This window comes from Mycteria americana, chromosome 11, assembly GCF_035582795.1.
Source record: "Mycteria americana isolate JAX WOST 10 ecotype Jacksonville Zoo and Gardens chromosome 11, USCA_MyAme_1.0, whole genome shotgun sequence".
Lineage (NCBI taxonomy): Eukaryota > Metazoa > Chordata > Aves > Ciconiiformes > Ciconiidae > Mycteria > Mycteria americana.
The window spans coordinates 1,604,167-1,631,527 of NC_134375.1; the positions used below are offsets into that span (position 1 = coordinate 1,604,167).

General features: G+C 46.3%; 1 protein-coding gene across 13 annotated transcripts in view; it reads left to right on the top strand.

Annotated features, from left to right (window-relative positions):
- The first annotated feature begins 2,305 nt into the window (after window positions 1-2,305).
- The window catches only part of WNK2 (WNK lysine deficient protein kinase 2), a 121,315-nt gene continuing 96,259 nt past the window's right edge, over window positions 2,306-27,361 (top strand). For 12 of the 13 annotated variants that reach the window (XM_075514590.1, XM_075514593.1, XM_075514581.1 and 9 more), the window contains exons 1-2: window positions 2,307-2,601; window positions 3,016-3,819. In XM_075514590.1, the coding sequence (XP_075370705.1) occupies window positions 3,043-3,819 (777 nt within the window). In that variant the 5' untranslated portion in view covers window positions 2,307-2,601; window positions 3,016-3,042. Of the gene's footprint in view, window positions 2,602-3,015; window positions 3,820-27,361 lie in introns of all 13 variants that reach the window. The other variant, XM_075514592.1, reaches the window with a different exon arrangement.

A 27,361-nucleotide genomic window follows, 5' to 3' on the forward strand; every position in this document is an offset into this window, starting at 1 on the left:
TATGATTCTATGATCATTCTGCTGGGAAAGGCCATCGTTAGCTGCCGTAGAGCACTGGATCAGACTGTGCACCAGTTCCAGAGCTGGTTGCACTCTAACACGCCGCTCTGTACACGTCATACAGCCAGAGTGCTGCAGTGGTCCCTGATCCTCCCGATGCTGCACGTTGCCACATGTCATCAGACTGCTGTCTAAGGTCACTCATGTTGCGCAAATGTATAGCAGCATGGAAAATGTCAAACAGTAGGAGTGTGAAGAAGCTTTTTCTTTCTGTTTAAGTACTATTAAAAATCATCCATGTAAACAGATTCAGAGCACTTCATAGTAGATCACAATTAAGTTTGTGACATGCAAATTATGTTAATTTTTCAGTAGCCAAATGGACACAGGAAGAGCAGTAGGCACCATCTCGACGTAGGACAGCACAACAAACACCAGAGGAAACTCAGCCGTGAAAAGCTCTTATGAGGAGGGGTCCTGCTTCGCTTGCCCAGCACTGAAGACTGGTCAGGAGTGACCGGTGCAGCTCGGCAGCGCCTGTGTGTCCTCCTGAGGCTGGTCGGTGATGCTGTGAATGTGTGGATACTTGCCTTCCTCCAAGAAGGCTTGGCAGTGAAAGGCAAATGGGGGAATCCAGTCTCTTCCCCCCCGCCCCGTATTTTTCTTGATTATGGGTTTCGGGTTTTGGTATTTGGTCAGCTCTAGAATATTGCCCATTTTCTTCTGTCCACCTGCTGAGTGAAATGTGGCCTGCTACTTTTAGTCATCTCATTAGCCTGAATCTTGTCCTTTTTTCTACATGGTGGTGGTAATTTCTCCAGCTGGGAAGAGGGTTCTAGGTCAAGTTTACGTAAGAACTAGGAGAAGGTGTCAGAGCTCTTAACCTTCCCTGCTTTTCTCTCGGTAAGTTCGTACTGCTTTCTGCTTATTAAGCCTCTGTCTGTGGAGTAAGAAGAGCCCGGCATACAGAACTAACGGCAGGTAATTTCTATACATCATGCAAACCTGTGTTTTATGTCACAATTGCAAGTCCTAGAAATATTGTATATATTTGAACACTTCAAAAAACAAACCACTGAAAGATTGAATGTATCCATAATGCTGAATTATTAGTCATCAGCCATGTTTTTTAAAATTAAAGCACCACAGATTCTATTTAAAATAACCACCTGTTTTCTTATTTTAAAAGGTTTTTTTTTAATCATCCTTAACTAAAAATGAATTAATTAAAAGAAAAACTAATTATGGTTGCCTGGCAGTCAGCTTCCTTTCCTTCAGAAATCTCGGGGAATAATTACTCGGTAAACCTTCTCATTTTTTTTTATTTAGTTAACGTTTAATTACTAAAACATATGGTATGTTTGTATGAACCTAATACTTAAGAAAGCAAGCTTGACAGCAGTGAAGACCAGAGTCCTTTCATGAATTTACAGAGCAGAAATGTCACAGCTGTTGACGGTCGCAGCCTTTAGCAAAGCATCTCCAACCTAACCTACGGGGAAGCACAGCTTGGTCCTCGGATCCAAGTTTCCCTCAGTCTAGTCTAACGCCAAGCATCAGTCGTAGTGAACCGGGAGGTCAATATTCCTAGAATGATTCACGAACTGCTAGGAATGAAGAAAAAAAACCCAGACAAAGAAAAACCCAGGTATGTGCGGCAAGACAGCGTGTTCAAACCCACAGCACGGAGGGGCAGGGTGCTAGCTTGTATTACCAAATGCTATCCGAGAGTTACTCCCTAGTCATGTTTTACGTGTGAAGGATCCTGAAAAACGACGAGGAGGGAGAATATTTGGTTTCTTCTAAGCAGCCTTCCTTGCCGTCACACCCAAGAGGAACTGGCTGTCGGTGCAGCCGCCTCCTCGCCGTGCGCGAACCGAGAGAGCCGAGAGAGGCGACGGAGCCGCGGGCCGCGGCCGGGACCCGCACCCCGCAGCCCCGGGCTCGCAGGAAGACGCTCCTCGGAGGAGCGGTGCGGGGCCGTGCCGGCACCTGCCCGCCGGAGGCCGGCGCTGCCCCCGGGGCCTCTCCCGCCGCTGCCGGCCCCCGCCCGCGCCGCGGGGCGAGGCGGCGGCGGGGCGCGGGGACCCTCCCATTGTCCCCGGCGGCGGGGGGCCGGGCCGGGCCGGGCCGGGCCGGGGGGGCCGCCCTCCGCAGCCTCATTGGCGGCCGCCGAGCGCCGGTGCCTTAAATGGGGCGCTCGCCGGGGAGCGCTTCCCATTGACAAAAGCGGCGCGGCGGCGCGGGGCGGGGGCGGAGGAGCCGGGCCGGGGAGGGCGGGGGGCGGCCGGCGGCCATCGCCCATCGCCCATGGGGGCGCGGCGGGGGCTGCCGCAGGGCTCGCCGCGGGCAGGGGCGCGCCCCGCGCCCTGAGCCGCCGGGAGCGGAGCGGAGCGGGGAGGCCGGCACTGCGGGCAGGGGCGTGCTGCAGCGCGCAGGGGCGGGCCGCGGAGCTCCGCTGCCGGCAGCCGGCTCCCTCGGCATCCTCTCCGCGGCGCGCACACCCAGACAGGCGCACGCACGGCGGTACCCGCCCCTTCTCCCCGCCGCCCTTCTCATCCCCGTCCATGGCGCTGAGGACGGCAGCCCCCCGCTCCGCACGTAAGTAAGCGGCTCCGCCGCGCCTTTGTGCGCGGCCCTGCCCGCCCCCGCCGCAGGTGAGGCGGCCCCGCCGCGCACCTGAGCCCGGGGCACCCCGCGGGACCGCCCGGCGCTCCCGGCCCCGCGGCCGCTGCGCTGCGCGGCTGCCCGGGCGGGGGGGGGGGGGGGGGGGGGGGGAGGGAGGGAGAGGGGCGGGCAGGGCAGGGCGGCCGCGGTGGCGGCCTTGGGCCCGGGGAGCCCGGCTCGCCGCAGCCCTCCCGTTTCGAAGCCCCGGGGCGGCTCTGCCCGGGCCGGGGCGAGCCCCGGGGCCGGCGGTGCCCGCGGATGGGGGGAGCGGTGTCCGGCGGCCGGGGCTGAGCCCGAGCCGCGGCCGCCGGTGCGTCAGGGCGCTGCGCTCTGCCTTGCCCCTCGCAGGTGGCGGTGGGGCGGCTCGGCGCGGGCATGGACCACGGTGACTTCCCGAGCCCGGGGGCGGCGGCGGGCGCTGAAACCTCAGACCGAATGGAAACTGGGGGCGATGCCAGATCGGCACCTCGGCGGGGAGGCAGAGGAGGAGGCGGCGGCCGTGGCGGGTTTCCAGCGACTGCCGAGCCCAGCGCTCCCCCGGCTGCGGAGACGAGCATGAATATTGATGGGCCCGGCGGTGGCAGGAGGAGCGGGGCGGCCGCGGACGCTGCCGCGATGCCGGGGGCCCCGGGAGCCCCCGCCCCGCCGCTCCGCGCCCCCTGCTCCAGGGATCCCAAAATGGTCCATCAGCGGTTCCTGCGGAGGAGCGTGGTGGACTCGGACCAGGAGGAGCCTGCTTTCGACCTTGCCGAGTCAGAGCATCAGAGGAAAATTATCCTGCTCCCTAAAACCAGGAGGATAATTGCGGAGAGGGCGAAGGCAGGGCACGGGGCCGTGGAGAAGGTGTGCCTGGGGCCGGAGCCTTCTGGGGAGCTGAAGGCAGCGCCGGCCCCTGGCAGTGTCGTAGGGGCTGAAGAGCAGAAGGAAGCTGGCAAAGACGCGGAGAGGAAGGAAGCGTCGGATGCTTCCAGAGATCAGAGCAAGGCTAAGAAAGCGGAGCCTGAGGAGGAGGCTGATATGAAAGCAGTTGCCACCTCGCTGGATGGCAGGTTCCTAAAGTTTGATATTGAACTGGGGAGGGGATCCTTCAAAACGGTCTATAAGGGTCTGGACACGGAGACGTGGGTGGAAGTTGCGTGGTGTGAACTTCAGGTAAGCCGAGCTCATCCTCCTGTGTTTTTTTTCTGCTTGGTAAGCCTAGGAGCTAAGGGCAACATGCCGGTGTCAGCTACAGAAGCTCAGCTTTGAGCAGCCTTTATAGCCACCATTGCTTAGTATCCAGTGTCTAACTATAGCGCAGTCTTCTCATTGGCTCTGAACCTACCACCTTATGTACACTCCTCCCAGGCTTAACCCTCCCGGCCCTGGGAGCTGGTGCCCACGCTAACGGGGTTACCCTAAGAGCTGTCGTGTTGCATAAAGGGGGCACCGGTCGCTCCCCATGCGCAGAGCTCAGCCCAGCTCCTCTCCCCTGCCCGCAGCGGCTTGAGGGAGCAGGAGTGGAGCAGCAGGTCTCTATTAAAAAGACACTGAACGTAAATGAAGTTGGAGAGCATTTGCAGGAGTGAACTTTCCTTTTTGTCCAAATCTAAATGCATTATGCTTTTATGAAGATTGAAGATCTGCTGCCCCCTTGCTCACCCTTTCCCTGGCTCTGAAGCTGTGACTGTCGCCAGCTGCTTGTGACTCAAACCTTCCTCCGAAAGCACCTGAGTGCTTGCCTTTTTTAGGCATCATGAACTAGTGCTTCAGTTAAGTCCAAGACCTGGCTATCCAAATACCTTTTAAGAGGAAGGTTTTAAGTAAAAGGTCCGATTTGGGCTCTAGATCTTTAGAGTGAAGTCATCCAGTAATAGCTAAAGAGAGTCAAGGTTTAGATACTGTCTTTTGCTGGTTTGGGACATGGCTGTTACCCTTTTCTTCGTGATTTTTTAATATTCTCACTTCTGTAAAAATGACAGTAGTATGTATATGCTTTTTTTTTTTCTTTGAAGCTATTAGTTACCTCATTTCTGTTACCTCTTTCATGTCTGTTACCTCATTTCTGTGAGCATCCATTTGAATGAGACCTCTCTAAGAGAAAAACCTGAGAGAGATTTTTATTTTTTTCCCCTGAGCTATTACTTAGTCTGAGTTACTCTGCAGTTTCGGTGGGAACTAGAAAATTTAACCCTTAGTTATAACGTGGGGTCCTTAAACTCCCACCGGTTGACTGAGCTTTATGGCCTACGAGAGTATTTGAGTAGCGTGTAAATAATGTGATGTGATAAGCCTGGGCTCCTGGTGGTTTGTTTATTTTTTTAATGTTGGCCCAATCTGTTTGTAAATCACTCCTGGCTTCCTGGGACAGGCGGGGATGGATGTACAGCCACATCTTTATTCCCTAATGATTTCCTTACACAATATAATCATAATTCACTGCAGCACTACTTCCTTGATAAGAAGTACGGGGAGCACTTCTCAGTCTTCATAGTCATGCGTTCCCATGGCTTTTATTCGACAGAAATGCAAAATACAGAGCCATGGCAGTTGGCCGAGGCGAGGCGCGAGTGGAGGACCCGAAGGGCTGGTGGCAAGGGGTTTAACCTCTCCTCCTGCCAGCCTGGGGGGTCCTGGGGGGCTCCCAGGGAACGGGGGAGAGGCTGGGGGATTTACAGGGGAGCTGAGCGAGGCCGGCGCTGCGGGGAGGAGAGCCTTGCAGGCAGGCCTGGGCTTTGTCTGGTGTCGGCTTGAAACTGAATCCCGAGGGTGTAAGGCTTTTACTTTGGTAGCCTGAAATTCATTTAGGATGCTAACTGGGATGCTGTCGGAGGGCAGGTTTGTCCGCAGGAAAAGGCCGGTGTTGTTCAGCTGTCGGTCTGACCAGCGCAGGCCAGCTCTGTCACTGCAGAGCGATCGCACGGATCAGGAATTCATCTTGCTGCCAAATTTTTCGGTATGCTCTAGCAGGGGAACGGAAATACATCTATTTTCAACATACTTTCTGTAACAGAAGAGCTTTACCTACAAAAGACTGGCACATGTATTGGAGAACACAGTCCATTAAAATTCCAGTGTGTGGGTCATTTAGGCCTAAAAGAGATTGGGAGGGAAGAGTGCAGTATGAAGCTTACCTGCTGATTGGTTTTCTTATTCCTAGTCACCCTTGTTTAGGAATTCTTGAAGTGACTGCATGTGAAGAAATCATCTGTAATAATTCCTCAATTCCCACTAGTTTCCATTATCTGTGCTTCAGCTTAAATCAGATCTTACTACCAGATATTTTCAATTTAATACAGAATTTGCTTTGGGTTAGAATTTGGATTTATTAGAACGTGGCCTCTAATTGTAGAAAGAAAACTCTCTCTATTATTCAGCTGCTTTAGGGAAATTGGTGTGAAGCCATGGAAGTGGGCGAGGGCTGCTGGTTCTCCTCGAACACTGCTGGCTGGCTGTGGGCAGATCTGCGGTGATGCCGGAGGCCAGGGAATGTGAGAGGGTGCGGGACTCTTCAAAGCCGGTACTTTGGTCTGGATTGAGAAGGTCGAACTGAATGACAAAAGTCTTTAATCACCATGGGATTAAAGCCTGTGCTTCTAGGATGAGGTTGCATGGAGGAAGCCATCAGGAGAAGGTGTGAATAGCTGTGTGGTCTTGGGCGCTTTGACTTGTAGAGTACTCTCTTCATTCAGCTAGGGAGTTTTATTGGGAAAACATTCGGAGAGTGCTGTCAAGTAATCACTTTATTCACGGCATTTTGAAAATTTTTATGTAAGCTGTGCCAGGTAGATATGCCCCTGTTTGTCTCTTTCCCTGTAGAAATTTTACGTTCAGGTATATATAGCAGAAGACTGAGTGGAAGCCATCGTCAGTCACCATGCTGTTGGAGACAAAATGACTTCCCCTGCAGTCTCACACCATCAAAACCCATCCCAGAGCCTTTGTGGAAAATTTGCAACAAATTGTACGTTGTCTTTCTCCTGGAGATGCGCCTGCGCCTGTTACTTTTAGAGCTGCAGAGTTAAAAACTAACAGTATTGAGGTTCCATGCAGGCATTAATCCTCTGTCCTTGCTCAGCATTTTTTCAGCCCAGTTGTACTGTTGCCTGTGTGTCTCTTTTTTTGTCCATCTGTACAAAGACCTTGCAAGCCATTCTTGTTCAGTGGTTTTATTTCACTGAAAAGATGGCTTTAGGGTTCAGAACCGAAATCGTGGCTTGGATTAGGGTAGGATCCAAATGCGCTAACCAAACTAGATTTGGGGTTTAGACCTGTCTGGAGACAGGAAAGCTGTAGTCAAATTCTAGCTAGAAAATAAGTTTATTGTTCCTTCCTGAAACTGAAGTATTGGAGCAGGATTAGCATGCCCTTGCAGTTTGGAAGGGTTTGCATTCGAAGGTTTTCAACAGCTATAATTAATTTTAATTGGTGGCATGGAATTGCTGTGTGGCGAGGCTTTGGCATAACAGTATTTCAGTGTTGTGCTCCTAAGTAAAATGTTAAGTCACGAATAAGGAATATAGGCTTTTGCCAACCTACTGCTGGCAAGCCAAATATTCTTCTTAGATGAATGGTTTAAAAATTCCCACCCTATTTCCCTTTGGGAACATGTAGGGAAACTGCGGAAGAGTCAAACCTAGTGCTATCTCAAATGCAAAGACCTCATTGTACTTTATGGTTCTCGCTTGGACTGTGAGTACTGAGCTTCTCTTTGATTGCATTTAATTTTAGTTTTCTTTGTTGAAAATGTGGAATGGATGGACTGTCTCATCCTGCTGTTGCTGTACCCGTGGTGGGGAGGTGAGAAATGCCTGGTGGTGAGCTCTGCGGGGAAGGCAGGCTTTTCCCGCTGGCTGCCCAAGACTCGTTCTCCACTCTGCGTACCAGTGCTTAGAGGGACACTGGCTTCTTCAGGACACTTGGCCTCCAGGTGCTCCGTGGAGAATGCGTGGCAGTCCTTGATGCTCCCCGGGACAGGGGTCAGTTCAGGTGTCGGATGTTAGAGGTATTTGGGGAGCTATGTAAGAGTGAAGGATGGGCAGAGGTCAATTCTCAGAGGTCAATATAGCTGAAATTAGAAATCAAGGGTATTAGAATAGCTCTGGCATTTTCCAGATGGCCACCAAACCAAGGGGTCTGTAACAGTAAACCAACCGCAAAGAGACGTGCTGCTCTACGGTGGCAATTTCTTGCCCCCTGCACCTGCAGCTTTTCTGCCAAGCTTCTGGTAGTATAGGTCTGTAGGGAAAAACTTAATTATCTTTACAAGATAAGTGTTTTACTTCATAGTTCTATAGCACTTTTTCCTTTTTGTCACTGCTGGTCTCTTCAAACTGCCTGAACCAAAGAAAAAAATGTGAAAGTACATTGTGTGTCTTAAGTGACTCAGATATTCAGGAGTGTCAAATTTTTGGAGGGTGTGGATCTTAACTGAAAATTAAGTTCTAAATGTGGATGCATTTCTGAACACTTCTTTCATTTGATTCATATGTAGTATTAATGTACAGATAATATATTTTCTTGATGTCTGTTTTTATTCCTTAAATGAGAAGCTCATCCAGATTGGCTCACAGCTGACTCTTTTTTTTTTTTTAATATGGCATGAATATTCTAGAAATACAAGATGAGATTAGACTTTGTTTTAATGCAAGGTGAATAAAAAGAGCATTTGAAAATCATTAATGCTAGACCTATGTGAACTTGCTAATTTTTGTTTCTAAGGCTGATAATCTTTCCTTGAAGCAAAATTTATAGTTTGAGTGGATGAAGGGAGGAAAAGCATGCAGTTTATTTCTAAGTGTGTTACCTTCTGTATGAGAGAAGGCTATGATGTCTATGTAAATATTTTCCAAAATTTTTAAGTGGTGTTTTCCATCTTATGTCCACTTAGAAGATCTGTGACAGTTGTTTAAAGCGCTACGAAAGGTCCATGGCTCAGATGTTTTTTGTGTAAGCAGATACGTTTGCATGGTTAAAAGTGGGAGTCTGTAAAATGGACAATGTTAAAGCAGGTTCACTTTGCTCTAGCTGGCAAGACACTTCTGGCAAAATTAAACTATGTGGAGTTAAATTATGGGGAAGGAGGAGGATGTCCTATGCCCCTGTATCAAGAATCCAGGGGATTTCTTTCTGAAAAAGGTAACATCTTCAGGGTTTTCACTGGTGTGGTAGTTTGGCTTTTGTTAGTGTCCTTGTTGGCTGACAGCATTCATCTGATGTTGAAATAGTAGCTGGTTACTATCTATGATGTTAATTTATTGGCCGGGTAAACTTTGTAGTGTAAATGAACAGAATAATTTAGGAAATCTGTTTGGGAGAAGAAAGGAGGGAGACTGTATCTGAAAGCTTGAATCTGATACTGCTGTGTGCTCATACAAAATTAACTCTGAAAGCTTGAATCTGATATTGCTGTGTGCTCATAAAATTAACTCAGACTAATTTTGTCTGTTTCGAGTTAATTCTTGAGATAGTGACTTCTGTTTAAATTTAAACAATTAGTTTAGCTCTGCTGTGCAGTGTCAATATGAAAACACGTGCCTGTATCGCTGGTGTTTGTTAGTATAGCTGTTGCCCTGACATGGAGAAGCAGGATAGGGATATGGTCGGGAACTATTAATAGACCGCTTCTCAAATTCACTAAATGAAATAGAGCTGGGTCAGACCAGATTCTGCTTTTGAATGAAACAAGACTCCTTTCTCTTGCTTTTGAGTACATTTTGCCTAAAGGTTGGTTGTACGCTCTTTTAATCCTGGTTAAACTCTTCACGCTGAATGTGTGGGGTCCAGTTGCAGTAAGAGGAAATGACTTAAAATAAAACCAGAACTCGGTGTAAAGGATATTTCTGGTCCCTTTGGTCATCTCTTGTCCACAGCTGACAGGGAGGAAAGAAGTTGATGTTGCAAGCTGTCATCTTAGTAACGTTTGCACTTGAGATGCAGTCGGACTTGTTTGTAGAACATGCTTGCATGGATGGTCTGATGACTGCCTGGTTCTGTGGTTAGGGCGTAACAGAGGTCTGAAGAAAGCTCAGTGGCACTGGTAACGATGCGCTGAAAGAAGGGTGGCAATAGCAATTCAGCTGTTGGTTACTGGAGTTATCAGGATTTTTGCATGCTCTGAGAGATCAGAGATGCTGCAGAGGCTGGGAAGAGTGATTCTTGGGTGGGCAGACGGAGGGCAGAGGCCGTCCTGTAAGGGATGCGAAGGGACTGTTGAGGAGGGAGGTAGCGATAAACCTCTCGCGCTTCAGGAGCCCAGCGGGAGTGGTAGCTTTGGGTTTGAGTGCTGAGAAGAGCTTGTGACAGCTGTCTGATCAGGGGAGGTTCGGTTTTTAGACTTGCCATGACGTAGCTGTTGATTGCTGGCAGCAGGGTACTTACCTGCGTGTTCAGTGGGTTCTGTGACGGGTCTGACTGGCCAGAAAACATAAATACAAGGTAAGTGCAGATGCATGGCAGCCTGTAGGCATAAGAAAAGGGCAGCCAAAGGCATGTCATGTGAGATGTATGACACTTGGCACTCCTGTTGCAAGAGACATCTTCATTGCTCTGAAATAGGAGGGGTTTATGCAAATAACGTTTGGAGAATATCTGAAATGGTCATGCAGAAGCACAACCGGTTTTCCTCTTGGTTAAGTTTGTACATGTGAAATTGAAGTTACATCTGGAACTGCATTATTTCCCTGAAGTGATACGGCCTATTAGAAAACACAGGTGCTATCCCAATGTTGATTGCGGCGTGCCTGAAACCTAGCTTGGCAAGGAAGGGGAAGGTTGTTTTTTCCATGGAGTTGAGAAGCCAGCTAGAAACAACCCCCATCTAGTATCTTGCTATTCCTCTGTAGCTCTGAAATGGAGGAACCAACTCTCTGCTTTCCTACTGGCCTTCTGCCTGCTCTGAGATGAGAAACCTGCCTTTCTGCCAGGAGCGAGTTTTACAATTATATTCTCTGCAACGTCTTAAGCAATGATGGCTGCAGCCTCTTCTGCAGTGGCATCTGGAGCAGTTGTTAAAACTGCAAGATGATGGATAGTTTCAGATTTCTGCTGTATATGGTGTGATGATTTTTCTTTATATTGAGAGAGAGAGAGAGGAGTCTTAGCTGCTCTTTGCCTCCATTTCACTTCTGCGGAGCAAATAAGAAAAAGGCTTTGATCAGTTGGTGAAAGTGTGAGCTGTTTGGAATATAACAAGCAAGGCGTGTACCCTCATTCTCCATACCTCTCTTTTCTTCCCAAAGAGTACTTGTAGATCTTTCTAAATCCAGTTTCCGCATAAACCACAGAATAGAGCCCGTTTTATGTATTAGATTGGTTCCTTGCTCTGGAATGGACTAATTGTCAAACCATAAGGAGCTTCCCATATCTCTGAATAAAATCTTGCCGTCCTCCAAAGAAATCGAGTCCATACCTCCTTTTGGTGTGATGTTTATCCAAAGCAGCTTGCTTGTTGGAAATTTTGGCCATTATGAATTAGTTTGGGTGCTGCCTAGCTCCTGGGTCGTTCTTCTGACCTTCTCCTTGCAGATGATCATTACCATGTAAAAGACACTGAGAATTTGGTGCAAGGAGAGGCCCACAAGTCTTGTGTCTCCTGCGATCCCCTGTGGTGTAGACACAGGGTGTGTCACTGAACACCTCAAAGCCTGAGGAAGCATCTTAGTTGCCAGCCAGTCATCCATAGGGACTGATGAATTTAGACTGAGTTTTAAATCAGCTGGCAATAAAAGTGTACCAAAAACTTGCTAGAGTGACCATTTTGTTTGTAAGCAATGACCTGGCTTACTCCAAATAGGTACAGTTAAATGGTGTGTGGTGATATCCCTTCTACTCAATCCCTGAAGGAAAAAAATTAAGTAAACTCATATAATTGTACTCATCTTGAATTTTATTTTTGGAAGATGCTCCATTTGAGGCTTGCATGGTCTTACCTACCTGGGTTTTCAGTTCACCATCATCATCCCAACAGTGCTTTTTAAAGAAAATTATTACCCCTGCTAAACACGCCATAGCCTGTCTAGCCCCATTGTGCCTACAGCGTTATTCCAAATAAGCAAATTTCTGGAGCTGATGAGATTTCTTCCCTCCTTCTCCAGAATCTTCTATAAAGTGCACATGCATTTTAATTCATATCAGGTGTTGGTGTACCGAATCAGATTTTAGAAGTGATTTACTGGAAAATAATTTTTCTGTATTGTGTTAACGGCTGTATAATATGGTGGTTAAATATGCAGTGGGAGTAATGGGTAAAATGAAATGCCATATTATGGGAATATACATGTTGCTTAAACTATCAAGGAAGGAGTAACTTAAGACCTAATACCATCTGTTCTTCAGTTGTTTGCTGCAGAGGGATACAAAACACTTATTCATGAACTCTGAGGAAAACAGATAGGAGAATGCAAGCTCAAGCAACACTTGCAGGTTTTTTTTTCTTATTTGGCTATTTTTTGTGAATTCACAAATCTGATCTTCATTCCTGACTTCTTAAAGGAAAATTAAACACACTTTAAATAGTATTTGATCCTATTATGAATCTCTGCAGCACTTCACCAAAGTTAATTTGAATTGTAACGTAATTTTTGGTTAGTAATTGGTTATAAATTTTGGTAAGTAAACATAAAACTGCTTTGATTCCTAGCTTTTTCTAGGAAAATGAAAACCTGAAAGGAAACGGGAATTTTTGTTACACGCTAGTCCTTTTTTTTTTTTTTGGCAATGCTTTTTTTGGGGAAAGCTGTACTGTAGTTGGTTACTAAAGCTACCAATTCACCTTTCTCAAATTCCGAAAGTCCTGCTGTAGTCTAGCTCTCCTGAAAACTACTTAAAAGGCTTTTTGTTTCATCTTAACCCAGAGCATTTGAATGTAAATCTGAATGGATGATGGCTGACTTTTTTTTTTTCTAGCTATGTTTATACTTTTGGGGAACTCTTACCTCTTCCCTTGACTAATTATTCCATTGACTAAGTATGGGCCTTAATAAACTGTGGTTCTGTACCAAGCACGGTGGCGGTGTGTTCCATGTAGTCCTGTATTAGCAGGGCTTGTCCAAATGCCATTCTCAGTGTTTCACGCGTCTCAGTGCTTAAAACGGTCTAAAACCCAGTAAGACTGAACAGATGGAGGAAGGTTTTTTCTTTAGCTAAATAATAAAAAATTGTTTATATTCTGTAAAATAAGGTTTTCTTAAAAAGAACAAATGACAGTTGGTCACTTCGTATATGGAGAACTGAGTATTTTACAAAAGCAGTATAAAACTGGCATTGCCTACGTCTGCTTCTGAAATGGATGTTCCTTTCTCTCACTGGCGTGTTCTTGAAGGATTAAAATTGTGTTTATTCCAGGTTTTTGTACAATAAGCAGCTTTTTAACATTGCTTTTCCTGATGCTGTCTGGATTTTTTCAGTTAGAGCAACATTTCGGGTGACCCATTGTACTCGCTGGAGCTAATACAGCTGTGGTGGTTGACTGAGCAGAATCAATTTTGTCTGTTAAAATAGAACAGTGTAGAAGGGGGGGAATTGCAAAATTTCCAGTGGATGTATCTCGTTGCTGCAGGCCCGTGCAGCTCTGCTGAAACATTTGATAAAATCTAGATCTTGTAAAACTGATTTCAAATAGGTTTGTTTTGTTCTAGGCTTTACTGATTAATTAAGGAAAATTGCCATGGTTATGTGCATTTGAACTTGTTTTGTTTCTCTTTCGTATCGGTGTTTGTTTTGAAGATTGTTGTAGATAATAAAGCAAGTGTTGCACTAATAAAATGGACTTGCTTTTCTCTCGATTACAGTAAGACTCGTATTGCATTTGGTTACTAATGGAGGATGAGAATATCTCGTCCTTTGGCAAACAGTGCGGTCATGATGAACATGGGTGGCTTTGCATGTACTTAATGTTGTTTGTGCATATATAAAATTAATAGTAGAAGTGGAGAAAATACACAACCACTTGTATTAAGCCATGGGATATAGGGCAAAATGAATTGGTAAGAACCACCTAGAATGGCTGCTTATAGCTCATCTGTGATCCTGGCTCTTCAGATTATGTTCTCCCTTATGTGGTGTCTTTTGCATGTGCTTCTGGGGGTGTAGCATCAGTCCCCACTGCCCTCTGGGCTTCTAACTTTATTTTTGCACAAGTTGTAATAATTTGTGTAACATCTTTTGTTGACCTTAATGAATTTAAAAAGTTATTGTGAAGCAAAGCCTGTGAGCTCCAGGAAGTTCCAGCACAGGCAGATGGGGGCGAGTGAAGGGGGAGAACATGTGATATTGGGGAGTTATTTGTATTGTAAGGGCCTTGTTAACGTGAAGCTGTTGTAGCACTGTTCCAGGAAACATGGGGATTTTTCTGTAACTTGCCTCTAAAAAAAGTGAGAGGAAAGCTTCTGCTGGTCCTCAGATGCATGGCAGACTCTTGAATGGGACTAAAGGTATCTGAAGCAAGTTTGAGCTATAAATTCTTCAAGGCTGCCAAGAGCTTCTGAGCTCCATCGGTGTCAAGTAGCAGTGACCACTTAGTCTTTAAATAGAAAACTCACTTTGGGGTCTTAATTTCAGACCTTAAGGACTGTCTGCTTAAGCTGGCTTCAGATCCGCATCAGGCAGCGGGTGGTAAACTCTGACATCTGGGGTCAGTTCCTATAAAGATGGAAAGAGCAACCTGTAAGCTGTTGTTAGGCATGCTGCCAGCAGCGTGGTGGTGAGCTGTGGTAGCTCAGAGCAAGGACCCAAAAGAGCAAGATGCTGGTGGGAGGGCTCCATCCAACAGCTGGTTGCTCCATCTTCAGACACAGGAACTGGGGAGGGAGGTGAGACCTGTGGCTAACCGCTCTGCTGGGGCTGTGTCCTACCCAGCAAGCTCTGATGTTTCCTCTTGGGATTCACTTATCTGAGAATGGAAGACTCTCCTGTCTTGGAGGCATGAAGTTGCAGGAGGTGTGCTCCTCACCCTTCCCTTAGCTGTGAGTGTAGTAGTTTGGAGGCTTTGGTAAAGGCTGCAGGTGGGGTGGGAATTTGCAATGAATCTCCCCTGTTCATTAAGTCCTTTGGTCAACCAACAAGTATTGCTGCCATGGGAGGGGAGGTGGGCAATACCTCTTCTAGGTGTCACATAAGAGGAAAGTAGGTGCCATCACCCACTCTTTCACAGTGTGGTAGGTGCTCTGCAAATGTCTCTTGGCTTCAACTATTTGAGGAATGGATGAGCAGTTCATTTCTGGGTCCCAGCTGTGTTTATATACAAGGTGGGCACTGACCTAAGTTAAGACTGAGGCCATATGGGGCATATGCGAGAGACCGTAGCTTCTGCAGGCACCTCATCTGAAGTAAAGGCATGGTGCCTTCAGCATGCTGGCAGCTGGAGGACTGGGTGTCAGAGCTGCAAGTGCCTTCAGAAGAGTGCATTTGGAGTCAGGTCAATTCTATGCCTTATTTTTATAGTCTGATGTTAAATTAAGCCAACTGGATAGATTCCCATGTGATACAAGATACTCCTACAAAGGCACCCTGCGGTTTCCTCTAGGCTATAGACAACTCTGAATGCTTGTATGTGGAAGAGGATTAAGCCTTCTTTTCAAAGTATAGAAGAAAGAAACTTGTAGTACTATCTGTGGTTGGCAGGGGGAAATGCAGTGAAACCTCTCTAACTCTCTGGAATAAATGATAGATATTTTGTGGGATTTTTCGTGGTGGCTTGACTGCCTGAATTCCTGTTCCTTCTCTGCGCCCCCACTCTTAAGCACTCTGCCGAAGCCCATGTGCCTACCAAGAAATACACTACCTCGACACCTGGTTAATATGTAAGGCTTGTATGAGAGAAGCAGCTGTGCTCACTGCTTCCAGAGATCATTCTGACATCCCATACCATGAGAAATCGTTAATACTTAACATGTGTGTGATGGGAGATGTGTATCTGTTTACTTGGATAAAGCCAGCATTACAAGTTTTTAACCACGGAAGCTACAAAACTATTAGAAACAGCAATTCTAAGTAACATCGAAGCATTCAATACAAAGCTTCACTTACTAAAGTATGTGGATACTTTTTCAGAGTTATCTCTCAGGTGGTTTGAAGGAGGGGGAGAACAGGCTAGGGCTCATTTGCACATGGGCTTCAAAGAAAACTTTTCTAAATAGCTTTTGGTTTGGGCTGCAAGCTCTTGTGTGTGAAATGAGACACTTGATGGAGTTCATGTGTATTCCAAAGCAACTGTTGCAAATAAATGGGACTGTGGATGTTTATTGACTCTGGCCACACAGCTATCTATCCGTATTTTTCTTCTTTTTCTTGTGATGTTGCTGAACAGCAACTCAATTTATAACAAGCATTGCTGGGGGGTGCAGTTTCCCTCTGTGTTGGGAGGGAATCTCCCAGCATGAAGATGGTGGTGGAAATGACTGAAACTGGAGGCTCTGTGGCTGGGGGAGTTAGCTTTGCCTGGACAGGGTGTAACAGAAAATACACAGCTTACTAACCTGGACCTGAAAATGAAATTGGTGTTGCTGCTGAATCCCAGATTCTCAGTGTGAGGGGTGTGACTGAAGCTGATGTGGTTTTGTGACAGATTAGGGAAGGATTACCGCGTGGTTCATCAACCTGTCCCTGCATTCCTTTGCACATTTTTAGGGAGGGTCTATTAAAAATGGGTGCTACTTCATAATGTTTCCTGTAGGCTTTTAAAAAGCAGTTTAGTGTCGTCTTCCTTCTCATTCCTCGTCTTTGCTGTCCACCACCCCAAAAGTTACAAGGATAGGGTCCTGCTCTTCTGCAGGACCTTCTGCACCGCCACAGGGTGTGTGTACAAATACACTTGTTCCTTTTTATGTCCCTTTCTTTTCTTTAGAGGGTCATCGTCACAGTCACATGAAATTATAATAACTGATGAGATTAATCAACGATTTCACCTGACAGTCTTCCAGTTGTGCAAGGTGTTTTCTTGGGCAGCTGCTTTGTGCAGCAATGAGACTGTCGGTCCGTGACAGCTGTGGTAGCTTCTGATCTTGTTGAAAATCAGATGAAAATCAGAATTTGCAGACAAAGGAAAATGAGGTAGCAGCTAGTGAGATGAGATGAAAGGGCATTTTATAAGCTCTTGTGCAATAACTGTTAGTTTCTGATTCTTAGCAATGACTGAGAGTTGTAGCCTTTCTGACTGCCTTGTTGATGCTTAGCTACCCTAATTCTGGTGTTGCAGTTAATGATTTAACAGTACAGATGCTGTAAATGCTTTTTTTTAAAAAAAAAAGCTTTGATAAAATTTATATATTGTGTATTCTATGCATACTGAAGTATCCGCTATCCTAGTTACATTACCTCTGATTTTTACAGCTGAGATTGTAATTTATGAATTCTGTTCAAGAAAGGAGAAAAGCTATTAAAACGTTTCCACTAAGCTAATTTTGTGTGCAGAAAGAGAGAACTGTGTAATTTCTAATGAACTGTGACCTTTGTACCTTAAGAGATATAGCGTATATTTCAAAATGGATTTCTGTCAGCAGGGTAACTAATGAGATCATCTTGTAGTTGGAGGCCTCGGTACCTAATAAGATGTGAACTCCCCGTGAAGCTGCTTCTTACAGTTTGGTTATTTTTGAATGGGCTTTTCTGTGGACTTTACAGCAACTAGGGTTGTGCTTTTTCTGCATTTTTTTCCTTCAGTGGGGGCAACAAGATAATTTCTCTTTCCCTTTTATATCAAGTTTCCTGAAAATTGAAAGTTGCTTTGTTTCCATGAGTCGCTACCCGTTTTACTCGCTAAACGCGTTGTGGACAAGAGGGGAGAACGCGCACCCGCACAGCGCCAGTGCAGTCCCATTTCCTGAAGAGCAAAGGCTGCGAAGGAACCTTTGAAGTTTTTTTGACAACCACTAGATATAACTAGAAGGTTTGAGTTTTCTTAGTCTTGTCTTGCCCTTCGTAAGCTCATTGAGTGTGTGAGAGGCGCCAGGCTCCCAGTACCGGGGGACGTGTGCTGCCGGCCTGTGCTGCCGGCCTGCCTCCTGCAGCGCTGCCGCTCCGCGCCCCCCGAGCGGGCCGTGGAGGGGGAAGGGGGGAGCCGGAGCAGGGCTGCGCCGGGGAGCAGCGGGTCCGGGGGAGCCGGAGCAGGGCTGTGCCGGGGGAGCAGGGCTGTGTTGGGGAGCCGGAGCAGGGCTGCGCCGGGGAGCAGGGGGTCCGGGGGAGCAGGGCTGTGTTGGGGAGCAGGGGGTCCGGGGGAGCAGGGCTGTGTTGGGGAGCCGGAGCAGGGCTGCGCCGGGGAGCAGCGGGTCCGGGGGAGCCGGAGCAGGGCTGTGCCGGGGGAGCAGGGCTGTGTTGGGGAGCCGGAGCAGGGCTGCGCCGGGGAGCAGGGGGTCCGGGGGAGCAGGGCTGTGTGGGGGAGCCGGAGCCGGGCTGCGCCGGGGAGCAGCGGGAGCGGGCGGGCCCCGCCGCGGCGGGAGCGGGGCTGTGGAGGGCAGCGCCTCTGCCTCCCCCCGCCAGCCTGGCGAAAAGCAGAGCGCGCTGCCGCCTTCGCAGCGCTACAAAGAACGTGTTTGTGTGGTGATGGATGGGTGGCTATGCAGTCTATATGGAGAACGCAGTGGAGCGCTTCAAGTCTCTTTTAAAGTAATTTCCCAGCCTGGATGAATTAAGTAAAGACCGCTCCTTGTTTATCATCGTTGCATCAATTCTGAACAACATGTATTCAGTTTTTCCATCAACTTAGTACAGTTTTGCATGTATTTTTCTCAGAGGATACATATTTAAGGGGCAAAATGAACTATAATCTGTGACAGAGAGCGTTTAATTGCATGAATGGAAAAATGGAAGGACTGGTTTAGCTAGAAGATCTTAAACATACTGAAATGTTAATTACTCTTATAGGTCTAAGACAGTAAGATGAATAATTACTCATGAAAGCCTATTCTCCTGTTTTAATGAGCTCAGTTTAAAAAAAAAAGGGGGGGAGGGAGCTGCATACTACTTCTCAGGTGCGCGTGTACCCAAGTTTTAAAATCCCTGAGCCAGGGTTTCTGCATTTGTTTCAATACGTGTTGTGTTCAGTCCATGTTTTAAGCATGCTATGTATTTTGAAATGTAATAACATTCCCAGAGCAGCAGCTTTTATTCTTAGGTCTGCCCAAAATTACCGTGCAAACTTACCTGGTTTTAAAATAATTCCTTGCGCTGATAGTGGTGTGATGATCGCAGGTCTTGAGAGTGTTATTTCTCTTGCAAGATTAAAGTGAACAAACAATTTTTTTTAATTGAAGAAAGATAATGAAAGCAACTGTAAGTATATACAGTATACAGCAGCAGCAATATGTAAGCCTGTACCAGAGCTGTAATCTCCACAAAGGAAAACACAATGCAAAATCAGCATATTTGTAAATATAGATATTTTACCACTGAATATAGATATTTTGCCACTATGGTAAACTACCATAGATAGTTTACTACTTTTGGAAGAAGGGGCAGGCAACCCAAGAAGAGTTACAGGGATCTCGTCAAGTCATGCAGAGAGAAAATTAGGCAAAAGCCCAGCTAGAACTCGATCTGGCCACTGTTGTAAGAGGTAATAAAAAGTTTTTACAAATACATTAACAACAAAAAGAGCCAAGGAAAATCCCCCTCCTTTATTGGATGCAGTGGGGGGACATTGCCACCAAGGATGAAGAAGAGGCTGAGGTACTTAATGCCTTCTTTGCCTCAGTCTTTAACAGTCAGACCAGTTATCCCCAGGGTATTCAGCCCCCTGAGCTGGCAGACAGGGACGGGGAGCAGAATAAAGCCCCCATAATCCAGGAGGAAGCAGTTAGCGACCTGCTACGCCACCTGGACACTCACCAGTCTATGGGGCCGGATGGGATCCACCCGAGAGTACTGAGGGAGCTGGCGGAGGAGCTTGCCAAGCCACTCTCCATCATTTATCAGCGGTCCTGGTTAACAGGGGAGGTCCCAGACGGCTGGAAGCTTGCCAATGTGACATCCATCTACAGGAAGGGCCAGAAGGAGGATCCGAGGAACTACAGGCCTGTCAGCCCGATGTTAGTACTGGGGAAAATTATGGAGCAGTTCATCTTCAGTGCACTCAACAGGCGTGTGCAGACCAACCAGGGCATCAGGCCCAGCCAGCATGGGTTCATGAAAGGCAGGTCCTGCTTGACCAACCTGATCTCCTTCTACAACCAGGTGACCTGCCTAGTGGATGAGGGGAAGGCTGTGGATGTTTTCTAGCTGGACTTCAGTAAAGCCTTTGACACTGTCTCCCACAGCATTCTCCTGGAGAAGCTGGCGGCTCATGACTTAGGCGGGTGTACTCTTCGCTGGTGAAAAAAATGGCTGGATGGCTGGGCCCAAAGAGCTGTGGTGGATGGAGTTAAATCTAGTTGGTGGCCGGTCACAAGTGGTGTCCCCCAGGGCTCAGTTTTGGGGCTAGTCTTGTTTAATATCTTTATCAGTGATCTGGATGAGGGGATCGAGTGCACCCTCAGTAAGTTTGCGGATGACACCAAGTTGTGTGGGAGTGTTGATCTGCTTGAGGGGAGGAAGGTTCTACAGAGGGACCTGGACAGGCTGGATCGATGGGCCGAGGTCAATTGTATGAGGTTCAACAAGGCTCAGTGCAAGGTCCTGCACTTGGGCCACAGCAACCCCATGCAACGCTACAGGCTTGGGGAAGAGTGGCTGGAAAGCTGCCTGGCAGAGAAGGACCTGGGGGTGTTGGTCGACAGCCGGCTGAATATGAGCCAGCAGTGTGCCCAGGCGGCCAAGAAAGCCAATGGCATCCTGGCTTGTATCAGGAATAGTGTGGCCAGCAGGACTAGGGCAGTGATCGTGCCCCTGTACTCGCACTGGTGAGGCCGCACCTCGAATGCTGTGTTCAGTGTTGGGCCCCTCACTCCAAGAGAGACATTGAGGGGCTGGAGCGTGTCCAGAGAAGGGCAACGGAGCTGGGGAAGGGTCTGGAGCACAAGGCTGATGGGGAGCGGCTGAGGGACCTGGGTTGTTCAGCCTGGAGAAAAGGAGGCTGAGGGGAGACCTCATCGCTCTCTACAACTGCCTGAAAGGAGGGTGTAGAGAGGTGGGGTCGGTCTCTTCTCCCAGGTAACAAGTGATAGGACGAGAGGAAACGGCCTCAAGTTGTGCCAGGGGAGGTTTAGGTTGGATATTAGGAAAAGTGTCTTTACTGAAAGGGTGGTCAAGCATTGGAACAGGCTGCCCAGAGAGGTGGTGGAGTCACCATCCCTGGAGGAGTTCAAAAAACGTGTAGATGTGGAGCGTCGGGACATGGTTTAGTAGGCATGGAGGTGTTGGGTTGATGGTTGGACTAGATGATCTTAGAGGTCTTTTCCAGCCTTAATGATTCTGTTTTTTACAACATAGCTAGAGAGTTAGTGGTTCAGTTGATTGACTTCTCCTTAACACCCTATATGTGCAGCTGAAAATATATGCTCAAAGGCTTCCCTTGCTTTTCAGAGAAAAATCCAGTAATTCTACCTTTCTTTAAGAACCCGTTTTAAAGAACATAACTGCTATCTAGGTTCATTTGGTAGTGTTAAGCCTTCTTAAATAGCTGCCGTGTGGTGATCTGGTACCGATATGGCACATGGAGTGGGGAATTCATGAAGTAATGGCTGTGTGGCGATTTGATTGAGATTACTTTGCTCTCACCTCTTGATTTGCTGTTTACTTTCGTATTCATGGCAAGTGTTTGCTGTTTGTTTGCTTGGTCTTTGCTTACTGCATAGCCATAAGATGGATGTGAGAGTTACTTTAAAAAAACCCCACACAAATGTGCAATAGTAATCATATAAGGATAAAGTGTTTGTACAGGTGAGATAAATACAAGAATCTAAAGTTGTCAATGTCCTAGATTTAGCAACTATTAAATAAGATCATCGCAATGAGTATTATACTTTGTTAAAAGACCTTTTAAAGTATGGGGGGTTTTAAAATTAATTGCAGTATGTGGCACTTTTAATTGTAGTGGTGCAGAATATATAATGTACTTCTAGTAGGCAAAGCATGCCTGAATGATTTAAAAAAAAAAATCTTCTTTGGTTTGTGAATTCTCAAATGCTTTCTTTAAAAAGCACCTGAAGTGGTTTAGGTGGGTTGTGAACTTGTTGGGTATGAGTTCTACCTAAGCCTTGCTTTTACAAATATTTTAACTGTTTCTTTACACTGCAGCTGATATATCAACTTTCTCTCGAGTACTGTGTATAAGATGGTGCTGATCGTGTGCTATCATACTCCAAGATGCTAGAAAGTTGAGAAATTTTGTCTTTAAAATGAAATTGCAGCTCCAAGGAAGGCTGTGCTAAAACTTTTGTTTCATTGCAGTCAATAAATTGTTCTCAGAATGTCTAGCTTTGAAAACTTCTGAAAACAAAGCTTTAGAATATTTTAAGTGAATCACTTTTACTCATAAGAAATTTTTCTTCAATCTTAAAACTGCACTGGTGTTTTTGTACAGGATGATAATCTGTACCTAGATTTTGATGTTTTATTATTACTACTTTTATTTATGATATTCAAATGATTGAGTTCTTTGGAAATTGGCTGAACCTGCTGGCAAGACTAATCCAGCTTCCTCCTGCAGGAAATCCTTTGCTGAATATTTCGGAGCCCCCTTTTCTGAGCTATCTAGAATTTAACTACAGCTACAAGCTCAACCTCTTGGAGCTCCAACTTGTACATTTTTAGTCTCGTAGACTAAAAATACATCTTTTAGAAAAAGAATATTTGTGGTAAATCAAATTATATTTGTTTTAAGAGTGCTAGTATGAAATGAGTGGTCTTTGAAAACTTTCTTGTCCAGAGCTTGATGAAAACCAAGCTTTTGTCAAAATAAAAGGCTCAGCATAGTGTGCTGATAGTAATTCATTCCCAGGGAGGCTGCCCACCGCTCTATTTCTTTGCACTGTGGCAGAGAAATGCCACAGATTATTTCTATAATCAGGTTAACTGGAAGAGCAGAAAGGGGTAAGGAGAAATTTTCTGGATTTAATGCCATAGTTGGGGGAAGGAGTGGGAAGGGCTGATCTGGCATGTGCTGTGATGTGCCGCTTTCCGCGTAGGAAATGCGTGTTGCGTCTCCGCAGCTGGCAGCCTGGAAGGCATGCTGGGAGCTAGCTCCTGAAATGCTCTTTTAAGAACATACATTTTACGTGTATATTATTAGAGTGGGAATTAAGGTGTTTTTTCCCATGGAAATGTCTTGGGAGAAAGGGGTGTGATGAGAAAAATTTCTTTAGCCAGCCTGGTCTCAGTTTTCAGGGAGAAAACTCCCAGACCCTTTCACTTAAATTTCTCCAGCTCTAGAAAAGGCTATGTGAATTTAAGCACAATTAAGAAACTACCCTAGGGATGGTGGTTTTCCTTTTAAGGTTCAATAGGTAAGGGAGTATTTCCTACACCTGTATTTCCTGCTTCCTTTCAGGAGCTGCAGACTACGGCGAGTCTTTTCCCATGGCAGCAGCCTCAGTTGAAAGTCAGAAGTATGAAATCCTATTAAAGGCTGAGCCTGCGAGGTTTTTAGAAAAGTATGGTTGTGTGTGTTTAAGTTGCAAAATCTTATCTCCATGTGAAATGTCTTAATATTATGGCACGCGGACTTTAGCGTTTGTTTCTTTTGTCTACTTACGGTCTTACCTGCTGGTGCCGAAAGCTGCCCCGGCAGCAATGGCCGTGCCGGGAGCGCGCCCGTGCCGCCGGGCTCTGGACCAGAGGAGGGCTTCAGCTCTGTCACAGCAGGACCAAGGGCTCCCTTCGTCACCTGTAAGGTGGAAATCTGGGAGTTTGTGAATTGAATTTGTAGGCCAAACCTCTGTTGACGTATTTATTTCCTATCCTATTTTTGTCTCTTACATTTGAAACCACTTTTATTCAGGGTAATGTTGTGGAGGACCTAATGTAGTTAATAGACTTAAAAAAAAAAAACCAAAACAACCCAACAACTGACACCAAAACACCCTATTGGGAATGAAAGGTCATCACAGAGCTTTTAATTTGAAGTCCAACCAAACAGATGTGGTATTTAATCCATCTTTCCTTGGAAGAGCAGCCAACATATAAAAGCTGTAATAAGAAAATTATTAGTTACATCCTCTTCTCAGTTTAACTGAACAGCCTGTAAACTAATACATACGGGTCTGTGGTGGCTTCCTTCAAATGTGGCTGCTTTTTTCTTTAGGTTTCTAGTAAATGATGAGAGGCTGTCCTGGCTTACCCAGGATAACTAGCTGTGCTTCATCAGTTTATTTCCAGCTGGGTATCCCTGAATAACAAAGGGATCCCAATTTAATGTCACAGAAAATATTTACATTCTATTACCTGAATTCTGACAAGTCCTATTCCTATAACTTCTTCCAAGTCCTATTTCAAGCTAGTTAAGCTCTGTTATTTGAATTGAGATGTTTTCTGTTCTGGATTTAAGTGCACACCTCTCTTTTTTTTTTTTTTTAAGAGATCACATATATTCTCTGTATCTGTTTTTCACATCTTTTCTAGGTTGAAACGTTCCTGAATTTCTTTCTCAAGAGCCTGCAAATTTAATTGGGTGAGGAAATCCTTTCCTCACTTTACATAAGAATTTAAATAAATTATTATGTCTCAAATCAAAATTTTATAAAGAAAGCAAGGCACATAATAATATTTGGCTGTGCTGTATAATACTCTACAGTTAAAGAAAAATCTTCCATATGAAGTTAAAAATATGAAGGAAAAAGTAGATTCTTCTATGATAAAAGTACAACAATATTTCTCAGCTGTTGCAGATGGAGAGATCAGCTGCAGAGGAATTTATTCAGGTATTTTTTTATCATCAGGTAATGGAGCTTTGACCGCAGAGGCTGAGAATTTGTCTCCCCGAATGGCCTCTGTACCTCTTCCATGTCCGCCGAGTGTGCAGGGCAGGTTGGCCAGGGAGCGTGGTGTCATCTCTGTTGGACCAACCTCTGGCTGTAGGGCAGCAGATGCTGGGAGAGGGAGTCTGGCAAAGCACGAAGCAGTGCAAGAAAGCACAAATTAGTTGGGTTACCTGCTATGAAATCTGCTGGTTTAGCAACGACTGTGTAGGTATTTCAGGGATGGGAAATGAGCTGCGACGGGATCAGCGGGTGGTGGTTGGAGCCACCGGGCTGGGTTCTTGCTTATTGGTGGTGGCCATGAGGCTCCTGGTAGCCCTGTGGGCACTGCTCTCCTTTGCTGTTCTGCTGGCACAGGTAAACAGGTGAATAATTTGAGCTGTTTGGAAACAGGGAAGTCTAACAGAGCCTCTGTGAAAATAAAGCTTCAGGTTAGGCTGCTGTTAGGACTTTTTCTTCCGCCTGCATGGGTGGTTTCTGCAGAAGCTGTTTCTCTTGGTGGACAGGCTTTGAAGGCACGGTTGCATGTGGTATTAAGGCAAGACGATGATTCATAAGAGCGAGTTCCTAATGTTCCTTCCTCTCAAAATTGCTGTGAGCTTACATGGGAATATGTGGTTAAAGCTGATATTGGAGAGATTTGTCCACATGCAGGAGCACAGTTATACAACGTGGACATAAAGGACAGCAAGTCCTGTTGTCTGCTGGCGAACTGTAGGACAGCTAAAATGGGACCGGTTAGGAAAGGCAGGCTCGACGTTTAACACCAACACACAAAGGAAGGCGAATGTGATTATTCCAGACTTTGATCTCCAAATGTTTGCATAATATTCACTACTCTTTAGGGACAGCAGAGGGAAAATGCAATTCAGGAAAGAGTTAATTAAGGTCTTTAGATGTGAGCCATGCAAGTGGCACTGCCTCTGTCTGCCTGGGGCACACCAAGGGCTTTCTGCCCTGCTGGTTTGCCTGTGGGCGGGTTATCGTTATGGGCTGTACAGTAGCCTTGAACCTGGTACACACCCAGCTGGTGTCAGGTTGAATTTGGCCCCTGATGGAAATCACGTTGCACTGATCTGGTTTTTGGTTTTGTTTTTTCCTGGGAGTTAAGGAGGGAATAATGTAATGTCAGTGCAGCAGAAAATTGAGAAGGCACTCCAAGTGTTTTCCGAGGGAAGATCAACTGCATGAATGGATGCTTGCAAGAGGGGTCACCCAGGGACTCAGCGGGACATGGAGGGAGGAGAGGAATGAGGGGTTGGGATAAATGGGGATGGGTGGTTGTGGAGAGGGGGAGCCCGGGGGCTGGGAACTGTAGGCGACTGCAGTCAGAGCCGGGGATGCCTTCCTATCCCCTCTCTCCTGGGATTTTCTGGATCCCTGTCCTTGTTCCTTCACCTGAGCTGAAGCTGGCTTGATTCTTTAATGTGAACTGGGGCTTGGAGGATTTCTTCCCTCTGGGTAACATTTTGCCCAGATTACTCCTTTCTCCTTGCCTACGCGTTACAATTGCAGTGAATCACGGAAAAGCTCTGAGCCCTCTTCTCTGCCTTTCTGGTGTGGCACAGGATCTGTGCTGCTCTTCAGCTGTTTTTCTGAGCAGCGCCTTTTCTGTCTTGACTCGTCTCCTGCCTTGCCGTGGTGGGAAATGAAAGCACGCACTCATGTACAAAGCTGCGGTGCTGGGGGGAAAGTGCAAATGAGTGAGCTTGCCCAGATGGTATGGTTGCGAACACAGTCGCTGGGAAAAGAGGATGCCCTGATGAGAATGAGCAGCACGATCCCCTCTGAGGTGCTGGTTTAGGAGGGCATCTAATTGGGATGCATGAGCCTCTTCAAACCTTTCTGAAAAACTGCTTCTGTTTGAAGATTAATATCCCCAGTACTGCAGTGCCTATAGGCTTTTCTGGATTTTTCCTCTAACTGGGGTGCCTTGTCCCGTGGTCCTAAGGCAGAGCAAGAACACGAAGATACCGAAAGGTTTTCCAGAAAATGGATTAGAGCAGTATTGTGTTCCAGATCCCACAGGTAAGCTAAATCAACAGCTCAAAGTTTGAACAGTCATATTAACCTCAACTGGCTGCTGACCACTGAAATGCTATGTTTTTCAGATTTAACATTAATTAAGAATCTGTGAAACACCTACTGAGTCTCTGCTCTTCCCAAAAGTGGGGGATATATATCAGCAGGGGGGTTGTGAACCATGAACTTTGCTTTCAGCCGATATTCCCAAATCTCCCAATCTTAATATACAAAATGTTGGACAACTCCGTTGGATAACTAACAGCATGCTATCCGGTGTGAACCACTTCATGCACCTCGCTTCAAGAAAAATGTGGGCTAGTCACTCGGAATCCAGCATGTGGTTACAACAGCAAGCAGAGATCTAGAGTACATGGCTGGTAGTGAGAGATGGTTTCTCCAGTCTGGGCAGGAGGTGACTGAGATAAAGATATTGAAGATAAAGATATTTGAAGAATAGCATCTGAAAAAAACCCCAAAGCCTACTTAAAGGAGGAGTTGAATAAATGATTCTTCATGCCCACTATGTAGAGGCAAAGAATTAATGGGCTTGAATTGAAACTAGGGGGATGTAGCTTGGACAAAAGGGAGAACTTTCCAACTAAGAGCTGTTAAGTGTTGACAGATATTCCCTGGGGAGGCTCACTGTAGCTGGTGTACAGGTCTGTCAGGAATAATTTAGAAATCATTGCTCCTGTCTTGGAGCAAGGGAGTAGACTAGTGATATTTCCAGGTGACTTCCAGACCCACTTGCTGCTTGCAATTCTTTCATTCTATGCTATGGCATTGGTCACATGTCCAGGGTTACAAGGTTTGCATTTGGATTGTTTTGGTGAGTCCTGTGAGCA